This window comes from Anguilla anguilla, chromosome 17, assembly GCF_013347855.1.
Source record: "Anguilla anguilla isolate fAngAng1 chromosome 17, fAngAng1.pri, whole genome shotgun sequence".
Lineage (NCBI taxonomy): Eukaryota > Metazoa > Chordata > Actinopteri > Anguilliformes > Anguillidae > Anguilla > Anguilla anguilla.
Genome location: NC_049217.1, coordinates 24937735 through 24964480, shown reverse-complemented (window position 1 = coordinate 24964480; position 26746 = coordinate 24937735). Strand labels below are relative to the sequence as shown.

General features: G+C 46.5%; 1 protein-coding gene across 1 annotated transcript; it reads left to right on the top strand.

Annotated features, from left to right (window-relative positions):
- Nucleotides 1-361: 361 nt before the first annotated feature.
- LOC118215937 (protein tweety homolog 2-like) lies at nt 362-26244 on the top strand. The gene is made up of 14 exons (XM_035396906.1): nt 362-954; nt 10790-10962; nt 13864-13975; nt 15403-15623; nt 16094-16189; nt 18045-18117; nt 20686-20755; nt 20903-20958; nt 22455-22547; nt 23010-23102; nt 23571-23713; nt 24256-24441; nt 24958-25036; nt 25403-26244. The coding sequence occupies exons 1-14, from the start codon at nt 826-828 to the stop codon at nt 25481-25483; spliced, it is 1605 nt and encodes a 534-aa protein (XP_035252797.1). The 5' UTR covers nt 362-825; the 3' UTR covers nt 25484-26244.
- Nucleotides 26245-26746: the final 502 nt, after the last annotated feature.

Here is a 26746-nt window from a genome sequence, read left to right as displayed (position 1 = left end):
ATCCACGCCGAACAAACCATGCGAAGTCAGTGATGCTCTTTCTGCGCTCTTTGTCCGTGCTAGAGTAGCGGAGAAAGTGGCTGAAAACCTATGCATAATGTTTTACTCGAGTGTTGACTGCAGTGAAAATTTAATTTTGACGGCCATGTGCCGCCAGTGTGATATTGTGGATATATAGAAAATATTATTCGCTAGTTCCTGAGACTGACCATGCAGCTGCATTCTACTGTACATTCTACCATTTAATCCCCCTGGAAAAGGGGATTGCATGGCAATTGCAATTGTTTGTTAAATAAATAAATTAATTTGGAAATCGTTATAATACATAACTTTTTATCCATTACATAATAAATGTTAATATCAGACGCATCAAATGTATTGGAAAATAGTTTAAGCGTTACTTTTCTGCAAGTTCTCGTGCAGTAATCGACTTGCACTCTGCCGTCCCTACACACATGCGCGCTCCCGATAATTGTGCCTGCGCTTGGTGGGGTGAGCGGACTTCACTCCTCCGTCCGATTTGACAAGCAGGAAGACGGCTGGCGTCCAAATCAAACATGGAAATAACAAGCTAATGTAGTATTGTTATTTTGCTTCTTATAATCTGTTAAAGTAGAAATAAGAGAAGCGCTTACTTAAGGTGTTTTTAGGGTTTTCGAAATTTGGTCCTCTTCGCCCCATGCGCCTGTCACCATTCGTGAGGGGGGAACAGGCTTTGTTTTGTTTGGTCTTGTGTGGCTTTTGCAATTGTCGGGCGGGGGTAGGAAGGGGTTATATCCAATACAGTGGATTTGTACACAATTTGGCGAGGGTTCCCGTGTAGAAATGTCTTCGGCACGGGTGGACTATATTGCACCATGGTGGACGTTCTGGCTACACAGTTTCCCCCACATCAACCTTCGCTTCCAGCCCGTTGATCGTGTCTTCAGACCTGAAGAAGAGAACTACCAGCAGGTCAGTAGAATAACTCTGGATTTCGTTCGGCGGGGCGCGTAATGGACTGGGATTAATAGACATCTCGCCCAATGTTAATAAAACAGCAAGCTAGAGCAGTTTATATATATTTCTGTATAATTTACAGACTAAGGAGAATAAATGGGATGTTAAAAATCGTGCGGATCTCTTTTAAGACTCTCCGTCAAGGGCGTTGTTGTGTAATGCACATTGACAGCTCTCAATTTCCAAGCCCACATTTAAAGTTAAGTTGATTGGAAAATATCTTAGTTGGCTAATTCTGACTCTGGTTAGATTCGTTGTGTGGCTGTTTGAAGTTCAGAATGGAGGGATTTCGCTTGCAGTAATACTCCCGGGTACAGCCTACCTGCCACTGCGTCCAAAAATATGAAATTTAGTGTGTATTTGTGCTATTGTTGCAAATGTGAGCTGTGTTATAAACTCTTGCTAGCTTTCCGGACTCCAGACAAAGTTACTGACTGGTATCCAGGCTCATTCAATTAGTAGCTCAGAGGGATTCGGGTGACAGGTTGGAGGGGTGTATGACGAGTTGTTATTATTATTATTATTATTATTATTATTATTATTTTATTTTTATTTTTTAAATTATTATTCGGGCACAAAATGGCTGCCTGGTGTCAGAAGTAAGCGATACAAGGAATACTTTCTTGTGTCTGAAAACAGAGACATGTACTGATAGAGATGCTTAAAGGCTAATATAAGAATGACAACATTGATAATTGCTGCACAAAAACAATTATCTGTGCTCATATTTTCAGACATTGCCTCGTACAGATACTTATATTATACAGCACTGTAGTATTTATGTACTGGATGTTTTCTTATAGATCATAAGTCCCTCATAAGAAGATGTAACACCCCCCCCCCCCCCAAAAAAAATAAAAAAAAATAAATAAATAAATAAATAAAATAAATAAATAATAAATAAAACCAAAATTGTTCACTCAATCTCCCCTTTACATTTTAATTTTTAAAAACCTCATCCACCTTCTCATGTTGCAAATTACAAACAATGTTTGACGAGTTGCTAACCTTTTTAAGCACATCCGTCCTCACTGATTTCACTGGTTCGCTGGTTCACATGGTCAGCAGGTCCATGGGCAGGACTAACACTGGCAGGCCATTTGTGTTCAATAACATCAGACCCACAGTACCTGTATGCTGTCAGTGTCCTAATGATTCCCACTATTCATAATGTCATATTGAGCCAAGGCACTCACACATTACATTGATGTAATTTGTCATTTTCCCCTGCTTTCTGACAAGCATTGATATGAAGCTGGCCGATTGGTTTTGCAGTGTATTTGTTTTGCTGAAGGCCTAATGTCCAATGTGAATACTGTGCACGGGACCGAGTAACAGGCAGACCATGGCCTGTCAGTTCGGGGTAACAGCTTCAGTTTTAAGAAGATATTTGCAACTGAATTTGTGCTGACTGCAGAATGTGTATTGTCTAAGCTTTACATAAGTAATTTGTATTATTCTAGCAATTCTATACAATCTCAGAAGAACACACACACACACACACACACACACACACACACACACAGACACACACACATACTTCAGTGTTAGACTATTTAGTATGGGAGGATATTTCTCTGTAGAGACGGAACAAAGCATCCTTGATTGTGGCATTTCCCCGTCTCTGAAGTTACGATCAAGTCAAATGTCCACAGTGCAGATAGCTGAATGCAGCCTATTCTTCTTCATACAGGATTTCTGGCTATTACTGCTGTCACTGTTTCACGTCCTGCTCAATTCCTTGGCCTGTGATTGGCTTCAGGGTTACAGTTGAACTTAATCTGCTGCTAAACCATTAAATGAGCGCTTTAATACAGTAGCGTTTGCTAAACAATTTAACCCTCTGGCAATGTATTTATAAACCCAAATGCCTCCTGTTTATTGCTTTTGAGAAGGGTGTTATATCGTATATTATCTTAACTAACCTGATGGTCAGATCTGTATCTGTGTGTGAGTGAGAAGTATAAAAAGACAAGACATTTTTTTTTACTGTATCTTTTACCATTTGACCATAACTAACAGAAACATCGCAAGCACAAGACGCAGAGAGGGGGAGACAGGGAGAAAGAGTGAGGTAGTCTGTGGAAACATCATGCGAACCTAGGGTAACAGAGCCCATCCTGGTACTATTTTTGGAAGTGTCTGGCGTGGCTGCATGTTCTTTCATCATCGGTTTGACTGAGTTAGCATTGTGTCCTGGAGCCTCTCTCCCCCCCCCCCCCCCCACCAGAAGGATGTGCTCGTGGTGACCTTGCCACGGATAGCACCGAAGGGGTGGGGGGGGAGAAGTAGTCTCGCATGGCAAGCCAGTCACCCGACCTCTCCAGGACACTCGTAGCCTACTCTTTCAAGAAGCCGACGACCCCCCCCCCCCCACCACCACCACCACCACCACCACCACCACCGCACACACAAATGCTTACAGGCGAGGGACTTCAGAGGCCTCTCTCTGCTGTGTCTGAGCAATGGGCCCGGAACCCAAATTTCACACAAAAACACAACTCCGTGCGCGGCCCCAGTTTTTTTCACTCTGCGTCCATTATGCCACTTACTCCTTTGCAGATATTCAATAATGCAGTTTCCACACCATGTCTTTCAGGAAGTTTATCTTGACAATCGCATTAGGGAACAACTTTTCAGTTTTTCGCCTCATTTTCTGGTTTTTTTTTCTTTCCCCTGACCTCTTAACAAAGTGGCCACTCTCATAATCGGATAGCTAAGAGCCCGATAGCGAGTAAGCGTTGATTGACTATTACCAGAATCGTGTAGGTAATGCAAGTGGTTTGGAGGGTGTGTCTAAGCACTATACGATTTTATGCTCTTTGTGTTGTCAGGTGGAGTAAATCATCAAAACAAGTAGTGCACAGAAGAGGCAGAGTGGAAAGCGCTATTGAAAAATGGAAAAATTAAATTTTTGTTCCTTTTTTGTATTTTTGAACCCACCAGTATGGGACAGTATGCACCACCCATTTCCATTTGCTCTTGCTTCGGTGTCCTGGACAACGCAGCCAAGAAGTAATTAATTTTGGAGAATCGTCTCGGAAAACCACTAAAAGAGCTGCTTTGACTGTGATTCAGAAATTTGGGGTGCGGAATTGTGTGGGAATGGCTTGAATGGGCTGGTACACAGGAAGACCGGGCTTAAAGAGTCAGTGGGATCCCGTCAGGGTGCAGCGGGGTTCCTCTGTGACCTCCAGGCTCTGACTTGAAAGTGGTGATTTCTCTTTTGATTGGCTTAGTAATCGGTGGCAGTTGGAACAGTTGCTGGTCATAGGATGCCGCCATTCTCAGGCCAGCCTCGTAAACTACTGCGTGAATTGATGGTACATAATGAGTATGTATTGCACCTTAATGGTCTGGTCATAACATCTTTATTTAGCGTTTTAAGGAAAGGCAATGTTTTTGAAGAACTTGTTAAATCCTTCAAAAATATTACATAGCACACAATGTGAAATTACTTAGAGGATACACCTCTGGCCACCAAAATCTCTGCCCATATGCTCACATAATATGTGATATGTAAAGGTGTTATTTATTGAAGGCATTGCAGCCAGTTCCTGTCACCCATCACCCCCTCCCCCTCTTCCTTCCTGATGGAGGGTCTCCATCCTGTCAGGTGCTCATGTCTTTTATTCTTTATTTCCTTCACTGTGATCCTTTTCACAATGTGTTCAAACAAACTATCATCTGCTATAGTGTATTCTGTACTGGACACACACAGTTGCTCACAAAACAACACACATGCACACATACACCTACACACACACACACACACGCGCGCACCCAGACTTAGACACATAAACACACATTCTACGCTGACACACAAATATGCACCCATACATGTGCTTACCCAACCACTGTGCATTAATCATTAATATTAACATTGCACTCCCCCCTTCCCCCTCTCTCTTCCTCTCCCCCACCCACTCTCTCCCACCTTCACATGTCTCTCTCTCTGTCTCCCACCTTAACCATCTCTTTCTCCTCCGAAGCCTTCGCTGTCCATCGCAGAACCTCTTTCTTTCACTCTATCGATAGCTCTCACTGCTTCTTCCTCTGCTCTTGTGTTATCCACCCCTCTCTATTCCTCCGGCCCTCCATGTGAATTTGTGAAAATGGACGGCGTCAAAGCGACGTTTAAATGTCATTTGTTTGCAATATGAAGAAATAACAGAGTGCCGAATGAGCATGGAAACCCCTGGTGAACGGGGCGAGGTGTAGTTCCCACCCTTAGTACCCTGCCGTTACATTACAGACCCACATTAGTTTAGCAGACGCCCTCGGCCTGCTCCACCTTACAGTAGTTTGCATTTTGCATATCCACTTAGGTAGCGGGGTATTTCCAGGAGAAATCCAAGTGGAGTACTTCGCTGAGGCCTAAACACCTGGAGTTCAAGCAGCAAACTGGATTAGTTGCCAGGCAATTACACCATTGCAGGCCCTGTCTTACAGTGTCAGTTTTCTTGACAGGCGTTCGTTAAATTTCATCATCGTTGAGTGTGAAGCAGTGAAGCCTTAACCGTAATGCTCTGTGTGGTTTTTCTGTTGTTCGCAAATGGACTCAACTGGGAGTTTTGAGATGAGACTGCTCTAAAACGTACGTGAGATCTACTCAGAAATCGATAACCGATGTTGGAAAAGGTACTTTGTGTTTAGTTCTATGGCACTGTAACAAACACAAGAGCAATAATAAAAATCACGTGTAATCATTTTGGGAGAGGGGTAACAGTGACTATGAGGTCACCACCAGGCAGCTTTAGTACAAGAAGCCATCCGTTTGGGTTACGTCTCTTTTGCTCTTGTAAGAGGTGAAATGGCAGTTCACAGGCCGGAGGTATTTAATTTTTCCAACCTCCACTGTCTCTCTTCTTTCTGCTTCTCTTACATCCACCTCCTCTGTGTTTCTAAAGCAGGTGTACTTTTGCAGCTTGTTAATACCTCGAAGTTCCTGCACCTAAATTAGACTATGGAACATTGTGTGTGTGTGTTTGAGTGTGTGTGAGTCACTCGGATGCTTGCAGACGTGTGTTGGTGACCAGTCCTGGTCCTGTTGACCGGTAGAATTTGCCAAGGATCTGCTTGAAATACAACCACTAGTTTGGACCGTGGAACTGAGGTGAAGTGAGTTTAGCGCAAAATATACTAGCTACTTTAATTGAGTGATCATGTACTTTGTAGATTATGTACCAGCAGACCCAGTGGCTCTCCCATGACCATCCCTGGTCTGGTGTATAGATAGGCAAAGGCGCCAATCCTGCCCTGGGTTCACCTCAGGCTTCCACCATTCCTGCAGTCTCCAAAAATAGACACAATTAACATGGGAATGGCACAGACGGAGTTTTAAGAAGCTATCAGAGGGCCAGGGAGAACCCATTAGAGGAGAAATTGATCTGGCAAGCGCTCCGAGGCAGCGAGTTGAATCTTAGTGGAAACCCGGGGAGTGTAATCTCGTTAATTAAAAGCCCGGTGTTTATTGCTTGAGATTCTCGCTGCGGAAAATTCGACTGCGTGTCATCCAGTCTTTTTCTTTCTTTTTCTTTCTAGACCCCGCTTTTCGAAATGCCCGTGATGACTCACGGGGTCAGCATTGAAAAGAGTTTGGGATTAGCGTGTCATTTAAAGGCACAGCGTGGGTCGGGAGCCACAGCCCACATTCACACTTTTTGAGATGAGTTTGACGCCCCTGTCTGCACAGGCCTTTCATCAGGCCCAACTTCCCGGACGGGTGGAGTAGCTGGAGCTCTGGCATGACTGCTGTGCTCTGGTTCGGCGGTCGATTGACAGAGCGTGGGATACGTTACTGAACATGTTAGGTGACCTTGAACACGGCTGTTAATGCGCTGTAAGCAGGCAGTCTCACTGACCCCGCGGGGCTGTGTGTGGACATACATTGAGGGGTGCGCACCGTGGTGTAGACCGTGTCCAAATGATGAAAGGCACACAGAGTTATCTGTCAGGGTTATGGCTCCAGCGAGAGGACATATTGGAAAGAGCGCTATGCATCTTCTGCATCTGTCTGTGTCTCTTCTCTCCGTTGGATCTGAAGAGCAGGATTTTTTTTGTGTGGTTGTGTGCACGTTTGTGAGTGTTACCTGCAGACACACTGCGGGGATTTAAACAGCCTCTCCAGGCTCTCACTATCGCAGGCACCTGCGTTTTAGCCACACATTGCATTAGGCCTGTGCGCCTGGTCGAACCCGGCCACAACCTCTCCAGTTACTACAAATAGAGAGCTGTTCTTTTTTTTTTTTGTGTGTTTTTGCGGGGATGTACACTAAAACGTTAGGGGTTTTTTTTTTGCGAGGGGAGGGCAGTCAGAGGTTAGAGGAGGGGATGGTTTCCATGGACACAAGTATCAGACAGGATGCAGGTGTAACATGTTCCACACATATTTAAAAATTTGTCACGCTCGGAAAATAGCCACGGGACGTTCGTTTGTTTTAAGGAGGGGATCCGGTTGATTTGAAACATTATCAGCCTATTTCCATCTTACCATCTTACCATGTGTGTCAAAAATTCTGGAGAAGCTTGTAAACAACCAACTTACGGATTTATTAGAAATGTACGGAATCCTATCCTGCATGCAATCTGGATTTTGCACTGGTCATGGTTCAGTCACTGCCACATTGAAGGTCCTGAATGACATGACATATCTGCTCTGTACAGCAAACAATGTTGTACTGTAGTTTTCAGTGACTTGGCAAAAGCCTTTGTTTCTGTTGACCACTCTATCCTGGTTGAATGTCTAAAGAATGTTGGTGTCGCTGACTCCTGTCTTGTCTGGTTCTTAAACTGTCTCGTCAATAGAGTGCAGTGTGTAAAACTGAGTGTTTTGCCCACTCCCGGTCACTAAGGGTGTACCTCAAGGCACAATCGTAGGATCCACTCTTTTCACTATTTCCATAAATAGCGTAACACATTCTCAGAGACCAATCCTCCTACATTCAAATGTATGCCAGTGATACAGTTCTTTTTATCAGTTGGTCCGTCCTCAGACTCTGTTCTAAAGTCTCTGCAGGATAGTTTCCTCCTTATTCAAAAAGCCTTTACCGATTTACGTCTTACACTTAACTGCTCCAAAACTAAAGTCATGTGGTTTGTCATGTGAAAGAACGACCCCCCCCCCCCCCCCCCCGCTCCAAAGCCATAAAAATGTGTGATGGCGTAGATCTTGAAGTAGCCACGTACGTCCTATAACTATCCAGGAATCTGGAATCTGGATAGCTTGTTGTCATTTACATTACACTTTACATCCGAATTACAGTGAAAAGTTGAACAGTTACTCAGTTCTCTTTACCTTAACCGTTCTTCTTCGCTTACTCTGCCAAACTGACAATGGTACTGTACAAATGACCATCCTACCCCTGTTTGATTACGGAGATGGTGTGTATATAGATCCACTTGTAAAGGTGTCTTGAAGCAACTTGATGCCCTGCACCACGCTGCCACCCAATTTGCCACTAATGCACCTTCTTAAAGCCACCATTGCACCCTGTACTCCTCCATAAACTGACCTGCATTACATACTAGAAGTACACTTCATTGGTTCACTCTCGTTTACAAAATCCTTCTTGGCTTGACCCCTTCCCATTTGCAACAGTTCTCACATACGTCCTCCTCCTCCTCCTCCTACAATAACCAAAACTGCTTTCTTGTCCCCTTCCTCCCCTCTTCCTCCCTCTGTGTACGGAAAGAGTGACATTGATGCCCCCCCAATCACAGACTCGTAACACTGAGGTCCAGTGCTAAGCTCTGCGTCACTCTACTACTGACCCCCACTTAGGCTGAAGCTCTCTGGCCGTTGCTGTTACTGTGTGGTTTTCTGCCGGATGCTGTGGTTTTATTCTCACAGAGTACAGCTTTCACAACGATGTCACATCCCCATCAAAGTGAAGTCAATTTGCTAGGCCAGGCGATACTGTATTATTAATGCCCTGTTAGAAGTGGAAACACCTCTACAGTGGGAAAGGGGTATAATGAGCCAGCCTGGTTCCAGCTCTACAATGGGAAAGGGGAATGATGAGCCATCCTGGTTCCAGCTCTACAGTGGGAAAGGAGTATAATGAGCCAGGCTGGTTCCAGCTATACAGTGGGGAGGGGGTATAATGAGCCAGTCTGGTTCCAGCTGTACAGTGGGGAGGGGGTATAATGAGCCAGTCTGGTTCCAGCTGTACAGTGGGAAAGGGGTATAATGAGCCAGTCTGATTCCAACTCTACAGTGAAAAAGGGGTATAATGAGCCAGTCAGGTTCTAGCTCTACAGTGGGAAAGGGTATAATGAGCCAGTCTGGTTCCAGCTCTACAGTGGGAAAGGGGTATAATGAGCCAGTCTGGTTCTTGCTCTACAGTGAGAATGGGGTATAATGAGCCAGTCTGGTTCTTGCTCTACAGTGAGAAAGGGGTATATTGAGCCAGTCTGGTTCTTGCTCTACCGTGGGAAACTGGTATAATGAGCCAGTCTGGTTCTTGCTCTACAGTGGGAAACGGGTATAATGAGTCAGCCTTAATTCCACTTCCCCTTTTTCGATACCTCACAGCTTGCTCAGAAATCACAAGACTGAAGCCTGGTTGTGCTTCTGCAGAGTGGTCACATGCTACTGAACTCCTCCCACCTGTCCGTCACCAGCCCCAGCAACGGTTACCATAGTAATTCCTGAGTGGTGGATTGTCTCCTCTCCCCCCATCACCATCTCTGAAGAGCCCCTCCTTCTGCTGGCGTCTTCTTAAGGCCCCCCTCACACACACACACACACACACAAATGCACATACACACACACTCACACACACACACACACGCACACTCACACAACCACTACTACTTACTGTCTATGTCTTTGTGTCAATTTTGTCTGAATCTCTTTCTGTCTCTGTCTCTGGGCCTGTCTGTATTTCTGTGCAACTCTCTTTCTTTGCATCTTTTTTCTTTTCCATTGTGTTTGCCTGTCTCTCTCTCTTTCTTTCCATGTCTGTCTCTACCTCTTTAGTTTTAAAATCCTCAGGGATGGACTTGTTAAACAGTCTGCTCTGTGCCTGAAGTTAAGATGCCTCTTGCCCTTCAGAGGTCAAAGGTCAGGGATTGTGAATGAGGTGTGTGTATGTTTCTGTGTGCATGTGTGTGTGCATGGTGGTTCTTCCTCCTACAGTATATGAATAAACTGTGGTGACATCTTGGCTCTCAGACATGTCATAAGGTAAAGACTTAGGAGAAAGCCACTCCCACTATTGCCAAGGCTTCTCACCATGCAAGTCACTTAGTCAGCTTTATGCCCTTAGGAGCTGAAATTAGGAGTGAGGCAAAGGCCAGTTAGCCTGCAGGAAACACAAAGCATGACACACAGCTCCCTAGTTCTGTATGGTGCTTTTATGGTGTACTCTGCCTCTGAATGGTGGTTTAGAATGTCATTGAGGTTTCTGAGAATCCTGGGACAAAGACTCGTCCCTGTAGGTCTTCCATTACTACTGGAGTGTGTGTGTGTGTGTGTTGGAGAGGTTTGCTTTGTATGTGTGGGAGTTTGCTTCTGTGTGGATGTGACATTGGCATTGAGTAGTTTCATACATCCCAGATATTATAAACGCTTCGAGGACGTTTGTTGTATCCTTAGCTGCGGTTTCAAATGAAGAATAAAAATGTTTGAGTGTGAATGCGTGTGGTGGGGTTTCATTTGATTTCCTTTTCAAGCAGAGTGCAATTATTTCAGCTCCTGTGGAGGTTTTCAGCGCGGCCTGTTTGTCAGTTGTCAGTAAAGCGTGTTTAAGTCCTGTCCCCTCCCCTCCCCCTCTCCCCCCCGCAGTCTCTGATCTTCCTGGTGTGTGTGGCAGCCGCTGGGCTGGGCCTCACCCTGCTCTTCCTGGCCCTGTACCTGAGCTGCTTGTGCTGCTGCAGGAAGGAGCAGGCCGAGGAGAGCAAGAGACCCCAAACCTGCTGCGTCACCTGGGCCGCCGTCATCGCCGGGCTCATCATCTGGTGAGTCTGTGCGTGTGCGCGTGTGTGTGTGTGTGTGTGTGTGTGTGTGCGTGTGTGTGTGTGTGCATGTGCGTGTGCATGTGATTGAGTGTGTACGTGTGTGTGCGTGTGGGTGCGGGTGGGTGTGTGCATGCAGTCATGGGGAGCAGGAAGGTATGGAAGTGGGTTGGGTCACTGGGGCGAGGCAGGGTTGTGATGGGTAGGGGAAGGTGGGGGGGGGGGTGCATTGGAAGTGATCACCCGACTGAAAGAGCTAGTGCTGTCACCTGGTGCGTCCACCACATCCTGGCAGATTGTGTAAGGACACAGGTCTCATTCAGAAAGGGATCTCCAGCTCTGAGGAGAAGGGAAGGGGAGGGATCCATCTGCTTTCAGTAATGCTCTGTATCCGAGACAACGGCCCACTACCACACCGTGCTTAATTCAATGGGAGGGGTTTTCTTAACCTAATCTTGTGATGGTCTTGTAAAGCACAGAGCACTGATTGAGTTATGGGGCCTCTCCACGTCCAGCACATTAGACAAGGCTCGCTGTCATGTTAATGGCTGCAGCGTGATGCTGTCTAACCCAAGCAGCGTGACACTTTTAACCCCTCTCTGTCTGGGACCGCCACTTCCTCCAGAGACCAAGTGCCAGCCATGGTACTTGTGGGGTGTTTGTGTCTTAATATTGTGTGTTGGTATGTGTACATATATCTGTGTGTGTTTGTGTGTGTGTGTGTGTATACATGCACATTCGTATACATATATGCTTATCTCTGTGTGTATATGTAACTGTCTGTGGGTGTGGACAGGGAAAAGAATTCTGTTTTTTTTTACACACACACACACACACACGTATGCACATACATGCACACACACACACACACACACACACACACACACACATTCACACATGATGCACTCTTCAGGGGTTTTGGAGTATTCCCTAAGACAGGGCTGTGTTCTCTGGGTTCAGAGTATTTCATTTCCTGCCCTGAATTGGCCATCTGTTTCTGTAGAAAAGTAAAGGGTCGTTCATTTGATTTTATGCCATAGTGTCCTGTCTATTATCTTTGAAATCTGGATTTCCCCCCCCCCCCCCCCCCCCCAGAATAGTTATTATTCTGAGAATGGTGACCTTTGTGGATATCCAGAACTTGACATGACACTTATCTGATAGGCTGCATTCATATTTATATTATTCATCTTCCTATTTAGCCTTTAAAAGTTAATGGACTGCATGTCCAGTTATATTTTTTATCCTTTCATATTATAATATTTTTATAAATAGCAACATGGATCTATAATGATATTATAATATGAAACCATACAAAATCTTAACTGCATTCAAATTTATATTATTCACAGTCCTATTTGCCCTTTGAAAGCTAATAAGCAGCATGTTCAGTTAGGCTTTTTATCCTTCCATCTTCTTCTTCTTCTTCTTCTTCTTCTCTCGGCTGTTCGCCACAGCGGATCAGATCCGCATATTTGATTTGGCATATGTTTTTACGCCGGATGCCCTTCCTGACGCAACCCTCCCCATTTATCCGGGCTTGGGACCGACACAAGGAGTGCACTGGCTTGCGCATCCCCAGCAGCTGGGTTTTGGGACATTGGCCGGGATACGAACCCGGGCCTCTGGTGTGGCAGGCAGGAGCTCTACCACTGAGCCGCCAATGCAACCCCCTTATTATCCTTTCATATTATAGTGTTATTATACATATTATTTGTATCGGGTAACTATTCTGCAGGCTAACCTTTCGGGCTTACAGACGGAGCCTGCTTGCTTGTCCAACACCTTGTGCTTGACTCACTTCTCCGCTCAAGAGCTTTTCTAAAAAATATTGTTTTTTTTTTTAATGTTTCAGATTTTATTATGAATTCTGGATTTGGACATGAAATCTGACCATGACATACAGAGAGCATGCTCTGTCAATGATAGGGGCCCAACAAAGTGACTTCACCGGACGTGGAGCCTGTTTATTTATTTCCTGCCTGTAATGGAGGTCTATTTGGAGGTCTATTCTGAAACTGCAGTGGTGGAATTGTTTTCATTTTGGAATATAAATACATTTGTCTGTTGTTTTCCCCCACTCCCCCACCTCTTTCCACTTAATGCGTTTAACTGGAACTGTCAGTCAGATTTAATCTCAGCAGGAGGAAAATGCAAAAGAAAAATAATGAATCATCTTCAACCTGTAATTCTCGTCACTTATTTTTTTTTAGCCCTTGACCTGGCCTGTTTTTAATGTTTTGAAAGTACAGTGCAGTAATTTTATGTGTTTATGAATTGCTTGTGCCTGGCTACAAGTACATAAGGGGGCAGAAGGACACCCAGTAAAATTCGGAGGAAGTAAAGAGGATCATGACAGTAACTGCGGAGACGTCTGTAAGGATGGATTTCAGTGGTCTGTGGAAATCTGGGGCAATGTGCAGCCACTTGGTGACTGGTAACAGTCTGTGGGTCGTCTCTGGACAATTCCTGCGAAGTCTGTTGGTTGGCTGTGGGTGGTCAGTGGTCAGTCTGCAGAAGGTATTTTTTAGTACAACCTTGTGCCCACTGTTGAGAGCGAATTTCACTTTTTTACTGTCAGTGTGAGAGAAGGGTCAGGAAGCTGGGATTCCCATAAAGTTCCTGCTTCTCCTTCAAGCAGAGCCTTGTCTACAGTCTGGCTCTTAAGTAGCTGAGCTCGTTAGGGAGAGCACCCTTGTGCAGGGTGAGCACTTCCTCTATTCCTACTTCTCTGCTGTGCATGGTAGAGCTTTAATCTCATTACAGGATTCTGTTTCACAGGAAATATTATATAATAATATATGTCCGAATAGAGTGGCAGTGCACTGTAGAAGTTGAGAAGAAACATCAATGTTATTTATTCTTTCTTTATTTATTTATTTATTTTCATTTTTCCCTGTGTAGCTCTTCAGTGGGTGTGGGTTTCTACGGAAACAGCGAGACCAATGACGGGGTGTACCAGCTGACTTACTCTCTCTACAACGCCAATCACACGCTCCGTGGCATCGACAGTCTGGTGAGCAAGCAACACCTCCACAGCTGAGTCGCCACTGATTCACAGTCTCTGGGGCTGGCTGGAGTCCAGCCATACCTCCTCACGGCTTGGAGCAGAGCCATTGGTTGAGATGGAGGAGGTGGGGCCAAGATAGAAGGAGGAGCCAAGATGGAATGTACGCACTGCAGATGAGGCAGAATTAACCCTTATTAGAATTAACCCCCACCCCTAAGACACATTTGGACGGATTCACAGGCACAGATTAAGCTTAGTCCTGGACTAAATTGAGTTTTTGTATGGAGAATCTCCATTCAAAATTGAATTTAGTCCAGGACTAGGCTTAATCTGTGGCTGTGAAACTGGACAACTATGTTTGAGGCTGTGTCTCTGTGCCCCTCTCCTCCCTCTTTCTGACACACACACACACACACACACACAAATAAATACGGATGCACATTGACACATTGTGCTACTAACCCACTAAGTACTACCGGGCATTCATTTCCATCCAGGCCAATTTTCTTGATGTGACTCACTTCTGTAAATCCTGTCTGTGCTGCTTGCCAAATGGCCTGCCAATCACAGAGGGAGTGACTTGGTCACATGACCGGAGGAGATCATTGCACACCACTCTCCTGCAGTCAAGTCAATGGACAGTTCACTCTTCTGCTTCTTTATGGCACTGTATCTGAGCCACACAGCCTATTGGATGGTCTTCAGAACTGTTTGTGATGAGTGTTTTATGCTGAAGAAACAAATAACAAAACAGCACTAGCATACAGCAAATTTGTACTATAACGCAGTACATTACTCAAAAACAGCACTGCTTTACTACGAAACAGCACAGCACGACAAGTACTACACATGACTTCTAATACAAGGAAGTGTGGGTATATTAGGAATATAGGTGTTTCCCACAAAAGCGTGTATTGCCTGCAATGCATGCTGGGATATAACCACAAGAGGAAGTCCCTTAGAAGAAGTCCCTGAACCTGTGAGTCACACAGACAACAGTGCAGTAATGCAGTTACTGTGGAAACTGGACACTGGACAAAGGCCCTTTTGAAGGAGGCCGTGATGGTTGGAATTAAAGTTTGGTTTTTGATTTCCCCACATGTAGATAATTTCTTTCTTCTTTGACAGTATGTTCAGCAAACCAACTGCAAGTATCTGTTTGTTGAGAAGAGTTTGGAAGCGCCTGTTTAACCATGCGCGACATGGGCGCTGTTTTATTAAATTTCTCAAACTGTCCGTTTGTAGATTCTGTCAGATGTACGCCATCACCTCCACACTTCCTCCTTGTCCTCTCCTCTCCTCATCCCACTGGCCCCGCCTCCCCTGCCCCCACCCCTGACCCTACGCACCTCCGCTCGACTCCACCCTTCTCTGTCAAACCCTGCTCTGACCACCCCCCCCCCCCCCCACCCCACCCCACCCCACCCCCCAAGGTGGCAGGCACGCTCGGCAACATGCAGCACGACTTGAAGCAGCGCGTGGACCGCCTGGATGAGATCTTCGCCACGCACAAGGACTACGTCAAAACCCTCCACTTCATGCAGATGATGGCCAACAACATCATACAGCAGCTGAGCGGCTTGCCAGACGTGAACCGGGCCAAACTGGACCTGGCCTCCCTCGCTGACAAGACTGCCACCATGGAGTACTACAGGTAGAGAATGCCCCCTGCTGGTGTACAGTCATTACTGCATTGCTGTATGTGATCAGCGTAAAACTGCAATCTGTTTAGGCTGTCTGTTTAATCGCATCTTTTGTTTCTCTGTTTCACAGAGATGGGTCCGTCCAAAACGTAATAGTAGATTTGGGAATTTAAAATCAGGAGTTTTGGGAATTTCCGAGATTTGTCATTCTTTAATTAAAATGACAAATATAATTATGTATGTTTCCTGCATGCATTTGCTTTGAATCAACATTTAATGAAAAGAAACAAAACTCATTTGGGATTAGGCAACACTAGTGCTTTCTTACCATTTTTGTGAACTTGTTGCAAGGATGTTCTCACCTCCTAAGAGGATCATTTCCACATGTACTTTTGGCAGTTTCTCTGAGCTGGGCTCAGCGTTGCCTAGCAGGGAGCTAGAAATTAAAGTAAACCGTGCGCTTCTGTCCTCCTTCCTCTAGGTGGCTCTCTTACTTACTGCTGCTGATTCTGGATCTGGTAATCTGCCTGGTGGCTTGCCTGGGGCTGGCCAAGCAGTCTCGCTGGCTCCTGACCACGTGAGTATCTCTGAAAATCCAGAGGTGGAATGTCCAGGGGTCAGAAAGTCAAAAGCCCTGCGATGTATTTCTTCCACCCCGTGAACTCAGCCAGCTGATTTCATTGATTAGTTCTACCTCCTGGCTGAAGAATTGTGCTAATTGGCAAATCCGATGGCGATTGGAACGAGGTACCGAGGAGGACTTTGACTTCCTGCGGCCGAATTTTCCACCTCAGCGAAAATCTCAGCGGCCACCGCGGAATCCTCCTCTCTGCCAAACGGCAGTTTGAGGTCAGCTGCGTTGGAGCCGAGGCCGCCCGGCTGCCATTTTGTGCTCATTCCAAGGCGTGCAATTTGGCAACTTCGCATCATGCCACTGGCTATTATAGTCCGTGGCCAGCGCTTCCTCTGTGGTTTGAGTTCACCAGATGTAGCACTCGGGCAGCACTGTCTTTCCCTTCAGCCTCTCGAGACAAAACATTTTGACAAACCGCTGACCTTTTCCTGTCAGAGCAGAGAATAAAAATATCTATGGTGCAAGTGCAGCTGCTGGCCCAGAGCCTTATTGTGTGTGTGTGTTTGTTTGTTTGCCTTTTTGCGTGTGCGTGTTCAAAGCCACAGCCGTTAACGGTACAGGCTAGGAGCCCTGTGGTGGGGGTGTCTCTCCTGACTCATACACACTGGTGCAGGTGCTGAAATTGGGAAGCCAGAGTCGGAGAAGGAGGTGGAGTTTGGGTAGCGACTTGGTGACTGTGGTGCACCTGCCGCACGCCTGCCCAGGTGGAACACGCCCGTAGCCACGCCTCCCGCTCTTTGAGACGTGCTTATTGGTCCAGAGCTTGAACTCCTCACGGCAGGAAACCACCAAAGCGTCCGGCGGGGGGAGTGCCCCAGACGTCTATATGAGGCCATTTCCCCCCCAGACGTCTGTGAATGGCCAGTTATCGCCCCAGACCGCTGATCCTGGATCAGCTTAGCCTCACAGCTCAGCTTTCTTGGGGGCGAGCGGAGTCGGAGCTGTGCGACTCCTCTGCTTACCTCAGCCCCGACCAGCCGGCGCGGCGCGGGGGTGCGAGCGGGCGCTCTGGTTTGCTAGCCGGGGCCGGCTGCGAGCTGAGTGTTTACTGCAGGAGCATTAACGCATCGATGCGCCCGGAGAAGCTGCCGGAACGAAGGGCCTGAATGGCCTCCTCACAAGCTCACCGAGCCTGTTACTCTCACAGGCTCCCTCTCCATTAAGGGCAGAGTTTGTGCCTTAATGCCTATTGATTTCCTGGTCAGGATGTGTGGACGCCACACACTAATTGTAAAGAGCTTCCAACTCAATTTCCCAGCACTTTTAAAACCATAAGAGAGCCTCTGCTGCCTTTATTATCCATCAGGGAGCCACTGCCTCTCACTCTCACTCCCTCCCTGAATAGATCTATACATCTCTAGCTTTCTTCAACCTCTCTCTCTCTCTCTCTCTCTCATTCTCTCATTCTCTCTTAATTTCAGATTCAAACCAGCTGTATTTGCATGACAAACAATAGGCATTTGCATTGCCAAGGCGGACAGAAGACATAAATGCTACAATATAAACCCCAAGGCAGATTGTCTCAGGGATTATTTTGCTATAATTGCCTGAGATTGAAATGTCACTCAAACCGGGGATAAAAAAAACACAGTTTTATTGCTTCCACTCTTTTATCAGTGATCTATATGCACTTGAAACAACATGGCCTTGAGGGAATTCATGTTGTTCATGATTAACTGCCCACCTAACCATGTGTCCATCTACCCATCTAACTCTTTTCTTGTCCTTTCTCTCCTTCTCTCTCTCTCTCTCTTTATGTCCCCCTTTCCCTCTCTCTTTCGTGTCTGCCTCTCTACAGGATCATGGTTTTTGGGGTGCTGATTTTAACCCTGAGCTGGGCGTCGCTGGGCGCAGTCACTGCCGCGGCTGTGGTGAGTTCTCTCTGCGAACGCTGGCTCACGCGCGTCTGGGAGAGATGCGCAGCTGGACATCATTATGAGGGGGTTTAATTAGTCTCCCCATAACGAGAGGAAGAGAGCTTTCGCTCCCGTGCTCCGCAAATCACAGCCGCAATGATTACTGTGTCATGTCTGCGCGTGTGTGTGTGCGTGAGTATGCGTGTGCGCAAGTGTGTGTGCGTGTGTGTGCGTGAGTATGCGTGTGCGCAGGTGTGGATGTGCGTGTGTGTGCGTGTGTGTGCGTGTGTGTGCGTGAGTATGCGTGTGCGCAGGTGTGGATGTGTGTGCATGTGCATTGTGTACATGCACATGGGTATGAGTGTTTGTGTGTGTGTGTGTGCATGCACGCGTGCGTGTGTCTGTGTGTGTGTGCGCACGCGTGCATGTGTGTGTGCGCGCGCGCGAGTGCGCGTTTGTCTGTGTGTGCGCACGCGCGTGTGTGTGTCTCTGTGTGTGTGTGATAATGCTGGTCCCTAAAGTAGCTGCTCTCGTTGTGATGAATGACATTGGGGTGGGTTCAGAGGGCAGCCATTGTGGAAGATCTTATCCCTGTCCCTAGTGGCCATTTTTAGGAGGTGATGTAATGGTCTCTCTGAAGGATCGGTTGGATCGGGGAGCTGGTCTGACGGGAGAAAGGACGGAAGTGGTCCTCAAATGAAAGGGGATCGTATTTATTCATGACTTCACCCTGCCGTGACGTCCTACTGACCCTTTTCACACGTGCGCTCCTGTCTGATTGGATGAGCTCTGAACGATTGGTATCAGAGCCTGGAGGGCGAGCTTCTCTCCGTTTGTCCACAGAGACGCTGGCTACAGGGTATTCATTTACCTGTTCTTGGTGTGTGGATAACGCTATCGACCAGGGGTTTCACGAGAGTGTGGGGTGCGGGGGGCCGTGGAGGGGGCTTGCACAAGCAATGTCCCACACTGATGAGGTCACGTCTCGGTCACTGTGAGGCCAAGGGTTAGTGTTGTAGGGGTCAGATGGTGTCAGAGGTCAAACCTCCTGGGGTAAAAGTTTTTACTGTGATGTCACAGTATCCCCTGGGACCATTGATTGGCTGTCAGGAAGAGGGAACAGAAAACCCCCAGGGGGGTGGCCTTTGTGTCCTAGCTGAACCCCCCCACCCCCACCATGAACGTCTGCAGCCTGTTTATCCATTAATGTGCCGATCGCGGAGATGTCGTTCGTCCGCGCTCCTGTGCTCGGTACCTTTAAGGCTGGCGTGAGGCTGTGCTTTAATCCCTCTTTAAAGTGAATGCGCTGACCGCGTGCCCTGGAGAGCGGGCATCCTCCTCGTCTTCGCTGGATCAGCGACCGCTCGCTCAAGCGCGTGACCGGTCGTCTGCCGACGCACCGCGGTGCGTGAGGGGCCTGCGCGCTCTGTGGCTCGGCGGCGTGCGTGCGTGCGTGCGTGTGAGGGGTCCGTGTGCTCCGCGCATAAATGTTGTCTACGACGATCGCCTCTGTCGCTTCGGAGATGAGCGTATGCCAAATGAAGTGAAATTTTATTTTTAATCTGTGAAGCTTGTGCGTGTTATTTACTTACTGTTTTGTGTTTAGTGGTTTGTTTGTTTGTGTGTAATTGAGTGTGTGTGTGTGTGTGCATGTGTGGTCTAATTGTAAGTAGTATGGTGATCTGACTCACACTCTGTCTCATTAAGGAAGGTTAGTTAAATTAGGGTATATTGAGAATAACTCCCTGTTTACTGCTTCTGCAAATGCCTGTGGGGTCCAGTTTATCTCCAGACCCTTGCTTGCCTCTCCAATATATATCTAGCCTTCCTCGCTCAATCCCTCTCTCTCTACTTCCCTTCACTCTCTATTTCTCTCTTCATCTCCCTCCCCCATCTGTCTGAGTGGTGCGCGAGTGAAACACTAGCGAGTATCAGCGCCAGCCTGCCCCCTCAGGGAAGGGACCGAGCTGCTAGCGCAGATAACCGCTAGCGCAGCAGAAAAGGCCTGTCCGTTGCTGCAGTGTTTCACCGGAGGGCAGGCACGTCCAGGGAGGGGCAGAACAGCTTAAGACCCTTCCCACAAGCCCTCTCTCTCACCATGTTCAGGGATTGGATGCTACTGTTTTTTTTTTTTTTCCTTGCCCAGCAATAAGCACAACAGTCAGGTTGTTTCCTGGATCGGTCTCATCTGAGGCTTATATAGTACATATATATTTTTCATTTTTTGTTTTCCTCCATAAACTGGCATGTGTGTGTATGTGCGTGCATGTATGTGCATGTGTGTGTTTGTGTGTGTGTGTGTGTGTGTGCGTGTGTGCGCGAGTGTGTGCATGTGCACATATGTGCACTCTCACATGTGCCTTTTTGAGGCAAAGACCTTATCCCTCAGAGCCAGGCGCTATAGTGTAGCATTGGTACTACATCCCTGGAATATCACAAAAAGCATCCCAGCAGTGACATCACTCTCCCTGACCGGGCACGATCGTTTCTGTACTGCGTGTGCCCACGCTTGCCATGTCACAACACGGCGCGGAAACGCGACGTCAGTTTGTCATCTTTTGCCATCTCTGTTTTTGCCGTTAGGGTACCAGCGATTTCTGCGTGTCCCCGGACAAGTTCGTTATGAACCACACCAAGGGCCACGTCAGCTCCGGTGAGTAGCCTCCGCGTTTCGCTCGAAGGGCTTGAGGCGAGAGGCGAGGCCTTCTGTGAGGTGAAGCCTCATCGTCTGGTGTCGCGCGAGTAACGACTTTTAACTCGCACGAGGCAAATAATTGGTTTCTCCCCCCTCGCCTTGCAGATGTTGTGCATTATTACCTGTACTGCAGCCAGAGCCTACCGAACCCTTTTCAGCAGGTACTGTCTCCCTCCTGAGCATGCTTCACTCTTTTTCTCTCTTGGCTTAATTTTTTCTTAGTACACCTCTTTATCAATCTTTAAAAAAAACAAAAAATTCTGTCTGTGACTTTGTTTCTGTCTGTGACTCACATTGCCAATTCATGTGAGGGTGTCAGTCCTTTTTTTACAATGATACAGAAATCATTGTAGGAGGTAAATTGATGTTTTGGGACATCTTCTGTGTCTTTATTTTTTTAAATAAAGATTTATTTTTTGTTTTTTCCAAAATAGCAAGGCTAATAACGCCACTGTGAAATGACACATTCTCTGTCAGTGTGTGGTAGTGCTTGTTTATACGTGCCCAAGCCTGTGTGTTCATTCCTTGTCGGGCCCCAGAGTTGTTTAGTTGGTTTCGGAAGTGGCCTGCTACGTCCGTTCCTCTGCTTAGATTGGGGGTCACTCTGCAGCTTGTCACTGAGGAGCGGAGACAGCAGATCTCATTGCTTCCTCATTCCGAGCTTTGATGACGGTTAAACATTTGCATTTCAGACATTTGGCAGACTCACTTATCCAGAGACTTACAGAACTTGCATTCCTGACATGCAGCACATTTACAGTGACTTCCGTAATGTTTTTTTCTTGATTTGGCTGCACACTCCACGTGTCCCAAACACTATGGGGCCCTGGAATGAGGGAGCAATGTATGAAAAGTTCTGTAATGTCTACATGGTGAAATCAAAGTGCATAAAAACACCCTTAAATAAAAGTTGATATACAGGGAGCTTTGAGGCCAACCACAGTGTTTGATTACAAGTGTAAAATTTTGGAGTACAGACCCAAATAAAGAAAAAATGTATTTGTCCCAAACATTATATGCCACTCTCTGTATATGACTGGATATTTCATTGATGCAATTCAGAGTGAGTACCTTACTCAAGGGTACAAGAGCAGTGTCCCACCTGGGACTCAAACCTACAACCTTGGAGGGACAAGCCCAGATGGGCCTCATCCAAGACCTTTGACAAGCTGAAGCCTGATTCACTATGTCAGTATGTTTTAGCTTCCATGGGGACCATTCCCAATTGTACATTACATTACAGCCATCTAAGAACCAGCAAGCTATTTCTGTCATCACTGACCGCATCAGGACCGGATCACAACAGGAAAGGTCGTAAAATCAATTTATCAAACCGGTGGTCGTATTGGACTGCATTTTCAAATCCAGTTTCAAATCGTAGCTGGTGGGGTGCTACTGTATTTGTTTCTCTGTTCAGGTCATTGTAGCGAACCAACTGTCTGTCTATCATCAGATTTCACTTTGGATCGCTACAGAAGTTGCAGAACAAAGGGAGCTGCTGCTCTACACGCTCGTTCCGCTGAGTAATCACTGAATGCAGGGGGTGGGATGGCGCGTTGTCGCCACCTGCTGGAGGGTTGTTAATGGGATCGTCCATTCCTTAGGGTGTGTGTGTGTGCATTTGTATGTGCCTTACCGTGCATCATGTGCATTGTAGTCCATGACCATCTACCAGAGGTCCCTGACCACCATGCAGATCCAGATCCAGGGCCTGCTGCAGTTTGCTGTCCCCCTCTTCCCCACTGCAGAGGTGAGTGCGGGTGGGGAGACGGATGGGGGGAGTCAGGGCTCTTTGGGCGAACTTGCAGGACCAATTCTGTTTTTGTTACTATTTCAGTATGATACCTCTGTTTGATATGTTCATATGATACATCTGTATTACTACACACATATGAGTACGCTTTAATGTTTGCGTGAGAGCATCATTCAGTCCTGTAGTGGTAGTCCTACGACTATTAATGCTACTACTGTTAATTTGCTTTGTTTGCTTTGTAGGTACCCCCTATGCAGATCTAACAGCCTTTGTGCAGGCTATACCAATTTTATTAAATTTAATTCAGGTACCTTAGATAACTACTTCAAGTGTGCAACAGCAGTGTTGGGATTTAAACCCGTGACCTCTTACGCTACGAGCCCAGGTCCTTAACTGCTATCCGACACTGTGTCACCTTGCGTTGACTTGTCCCACCTGTGCATCTCTGTGTTTGCACAGAGAGACCTGCTCGGGATTCAGCGCCTCTTAAACTCGTCAGAGTCCAACCTCCACCAGCTGACAGCCCTGCTGGACTGTCGGAGCCTTCACAAGGTGAGGCCGCCTCCACCTCCACCTCCACCCCCACCTCCCACTTGTACCCTTTGTGCTACTGTAACCATGGTAGTGTGCGCAAAATTACTGTATGTAACCATCTGCGTTGACATTAACAATGCACAAGTACGCTTTCCTGACTTTTACAGAATGTTAGCCTTTTTTGTGACTCTATAACTATGGTCCCTAAAAAGGAATTCAAATTTGTGTGTGTGTGTGTGTGTGTCTGTTTGTGTGCATGTGTTTTTCTGTGTGTGTGTGTGTGTGTTTGTGTTGGCGTGTGGGCATGTGCTTGTGGGCATGTGTACATGTGTGGGTAGGTGCGTGTGTGTGTGCGCGTATGTGTGTTTAAGCACGCGTGCATGCGTGTTTGTGTGTTACAGGATATATGGATGCTCTGATAGGTGTGTGTGTGTGTTACAGAACTACTAGGATGCTCTGATACGTGTGTGTGTGTGTGTGCTACAGGACTACCTGGACGCTCTGATAGGGGTGTGCTATGACGGAGTGGAGGGGCTGCTGTACCTGTGCCTGTTCTCCATGTTGGCTGCCTGTGCCTTCTGCACCATGCTGTGTGCTATTCCCCGAGCCTGGAAACACATCACCAACAAGTGAGCCCTATGTACACACACTACACACACACATGCACACACGTTACACACACACATATGCACACACACACTACACACAGACACTCAGGAACACACATACACACTCACAAACACACACACATGCACACACACACACACAAACGCACACAGCACGCACACACACAAACACACACAAGCAGACACACGCAGACACACACACACTCATACATGCACACACACACTCACGAACATGCACAGACGCAGACACACGAGCACACACACACACACACACACACTCATGAACGTGCACACACGCAGACACATGAGCACACACAAACACGCACACACACAAACGCACGCACGCAGACACATGCACACACACACACACACACTCACGAACATGCACACACGCAGACACATGAGCACACACACACACACACACACACAAACGCAGACACACAAGCACACACACACACACACACATCCCTCTGCACTTTGTCAAAACATCAAGCAGCCGTGTGATAACCTGTGACCCCACCCCCTGTGTCTTTTGGGCCATTCAGGGACCGGGACTATGATGACATCGACGAGGAGGACCCCTTTAACCCGCAGGCCCGTCGCATTTCGGTGCATAACCCGTCCCGCGCCAACGTGCACAGCTTCTACAGCTTCAGCAGCAGCCTGGGCAGCCAGACCAGCCTGCAGCTGCCTGCACCCCCCAGCACCAGCGCACCCGTCTCTGAGTACATGTGAGTGTGTGTGTGTGTGTGTGTGTGTGTGTGAGAGAGAGAGAGAGAGAGAGAAAGCAAATTGAATTTAATTGAATTGAATTGAGAGAGAGAGGACAGTGTGTGTGTGTGTGTGTGTGTGTGAGAGAGAGAGAGAGAGAGCGTGTGTGTGTGTGTGTGTGTGTGTGAGAGAGAGAGAGAGGACAGTGTGTGTGTGTGTGTGTGAGAGAGAGGAAGAGAGAAACCGTGTGTATGTGAGAAAGAGAGAGAGAGCATGTGTGTGTGTGTGAGAGAGACAAAAAGAGAGAGTATGTGAGAGTGTGTTTGTGTGTGTGTGGGTGTGTGTGTGTGTGTGAGAGAGAGAGAGAACGTGTGTAGGTGGGTGTGTGTGTGTTTGTGTTTGTGTGTGTGAGTAAGTACGCATGGACGTGTGACTGTATGTGTGTGAGAGGTCTGTAATGTCATTTCTTTAGAGAACACCCATAAAGATTTAACTGCATGTTTGATCTATGTCTTCGCCTCTCTCTCCTCTCTCAGGAACCAGTCGGTGTTGTTTGGGGGGAACCCTCGGTACGAGAATGTCCCCCTGATCAGGAGAGGCTCCCCACCACCCTCGGTGTGTGTACCCACTATGCTCCTGTCTCACAAATCAGTAGAATAGAATAGAATCCCTGTGAGGATTTTTTTCTTTCCATTGCTTGGCTTTCAACTGGGCTACAATGTGTTGGACTGATGATTTATTATAATTTCTTTGGCCATGTGTTTTCTGGTTTCATATGTGGAGATCTTTGACCTTCTCAGAAAATCCATTCAAATGGTAACCTCTGAGCAGAATTCTGTAGTGACTTGTGTCAGCTCCTAAAGCAGCTTTCCCAAAGTGTGCAAACGCTGAGCAACAGTATTACCCAGACGTTAATAGCCCTTGGAGTTAAAAGTGGTGGCAAGAGGTCAATTCATAAATTTGTTTCTCTCTTTCCTTCAGTACTCACCCAGCATGAGGGCCACCTACCTGTCTATGACTGATGGCCAGAACAGGCACTTTGGGACTGACTTCCAGGTGTAGAACCCCTACAAGCAACTGTCTGCTCCTGTACTGGAGGCCGTCCCACAGTGCCGTGGGTGTTGGCCTCACGGAGACTGTCTCCGAAAGACCTCCTTCCTGGTCTTTGAAGCAGGAGTCAAATGGTTTTTCTACATATAAACATGACCTGGAGCTTTTGAGAAGCACAAGGTCTCCACGTTGTCCAAGGATGAACATCCTTAAGGCCATTTTGATTGACTTGCAAATTAAACATATTTTCCCTGTTGGTCATGGATCTCCCTCTTTGGTGAATTCCCAAGAAGGTCTTATCATTTGAAGTTCCTTAACCGGATTTACTTCAATATAAATCCATCTATATAAATGGATAATGTGTAGATGCATGCTCTGTAAGTATCCCAGTGCTGAGGGCACCTTCTAAGTAAAAAAAATAAAAGTAAAACAAAAAACAAAATGTTAAGAACAGTAATATCAACCTTCGGCTGGAATAAATAACTTGGCAATATAAATGGATTAGATTTCAAATGAGACCTTAATGATTGAGAGGGTGGCCACTTTTCTTAATGTTTCTTAAGGTTTCTGGGGGAAAGATAGGCACTCTCAAATCTGATCTGGTCTCTCCCCCACAAGCTATAATGTAATCAAGCGAAAACATGCAGCTTTAAAACAGGAAATTATCTTTCCAAAAAGTGTATGTCTTGATGAATTGTGTAAAATGCATTTTTTTCACTTTTTTATATATGTTGTGAGGCAATGATGTAAATAAACAAAGGTCTCTCTGAGAATTTGCAAGCATCTTTGTCACATTTCTTGGAAATTTAATACTGGTTGGAAAACACAGCAGGAGAATATCCTCATAATTTGATGGGGCAAGGTCCATGCAGTGAGAATCTTTTGCGCAGTGAAGTTTATTTCGTGACTTGTGGAGATTTGCTGCAAATCAGCTGATGTGCTGCTCCATGTACATTGCAGTTTTCCTGAACTTGAGACACATCTAAACCTACATGGAAGTCTTTGGAAAGTCATTGGAAATGCCCTAAATTTATACATTTAAATAAAAGTAATTGTTTTTTTGTTTTTTTTGTTGTTGTTTTGTTTCATATTACAGCTAGCAATAGTCCATCTCTCCTGCTGACTTACCACTCTACAAAGCATGGATCTCATTAATGTTTCACATGTTACTAAAGACAGTATACTGTCAGTCCTCTAGCTGACTGGGGTTTCAAGCTGCACATTTTTAGCATATTTTTCACATACCATAACAGGCTCTCACAGTGTTGTTTGTAT

What these genes read in the sequence shown, in the direction of transcription:
- LOC118215937 (XM_035396906.1), top strand. Translation starts at nt 826, where the DNA reads ATGTCTTCGGCACGGGTGGACTATATTGCACCATGGTGGACGTTCTGG. An exon ending in TCTCGCTGGCTCCTGACCAC is followed by an intron (nt 16,190 to 18,044) that starts GTGAGTATCTCT and finishes GCCTCTCTACAG; the next exon opens with GATCATGGTTTTTGGGGTGC. An exon ending in TACCGAACCCTTTTCAGCAG is followed by an intron (nt 20,959 to 22,454) that starts GTACTGTCTCCC and finishes TGTGCATTGTAG; the next exon opens with TCCATGACCATCTACCAGAG.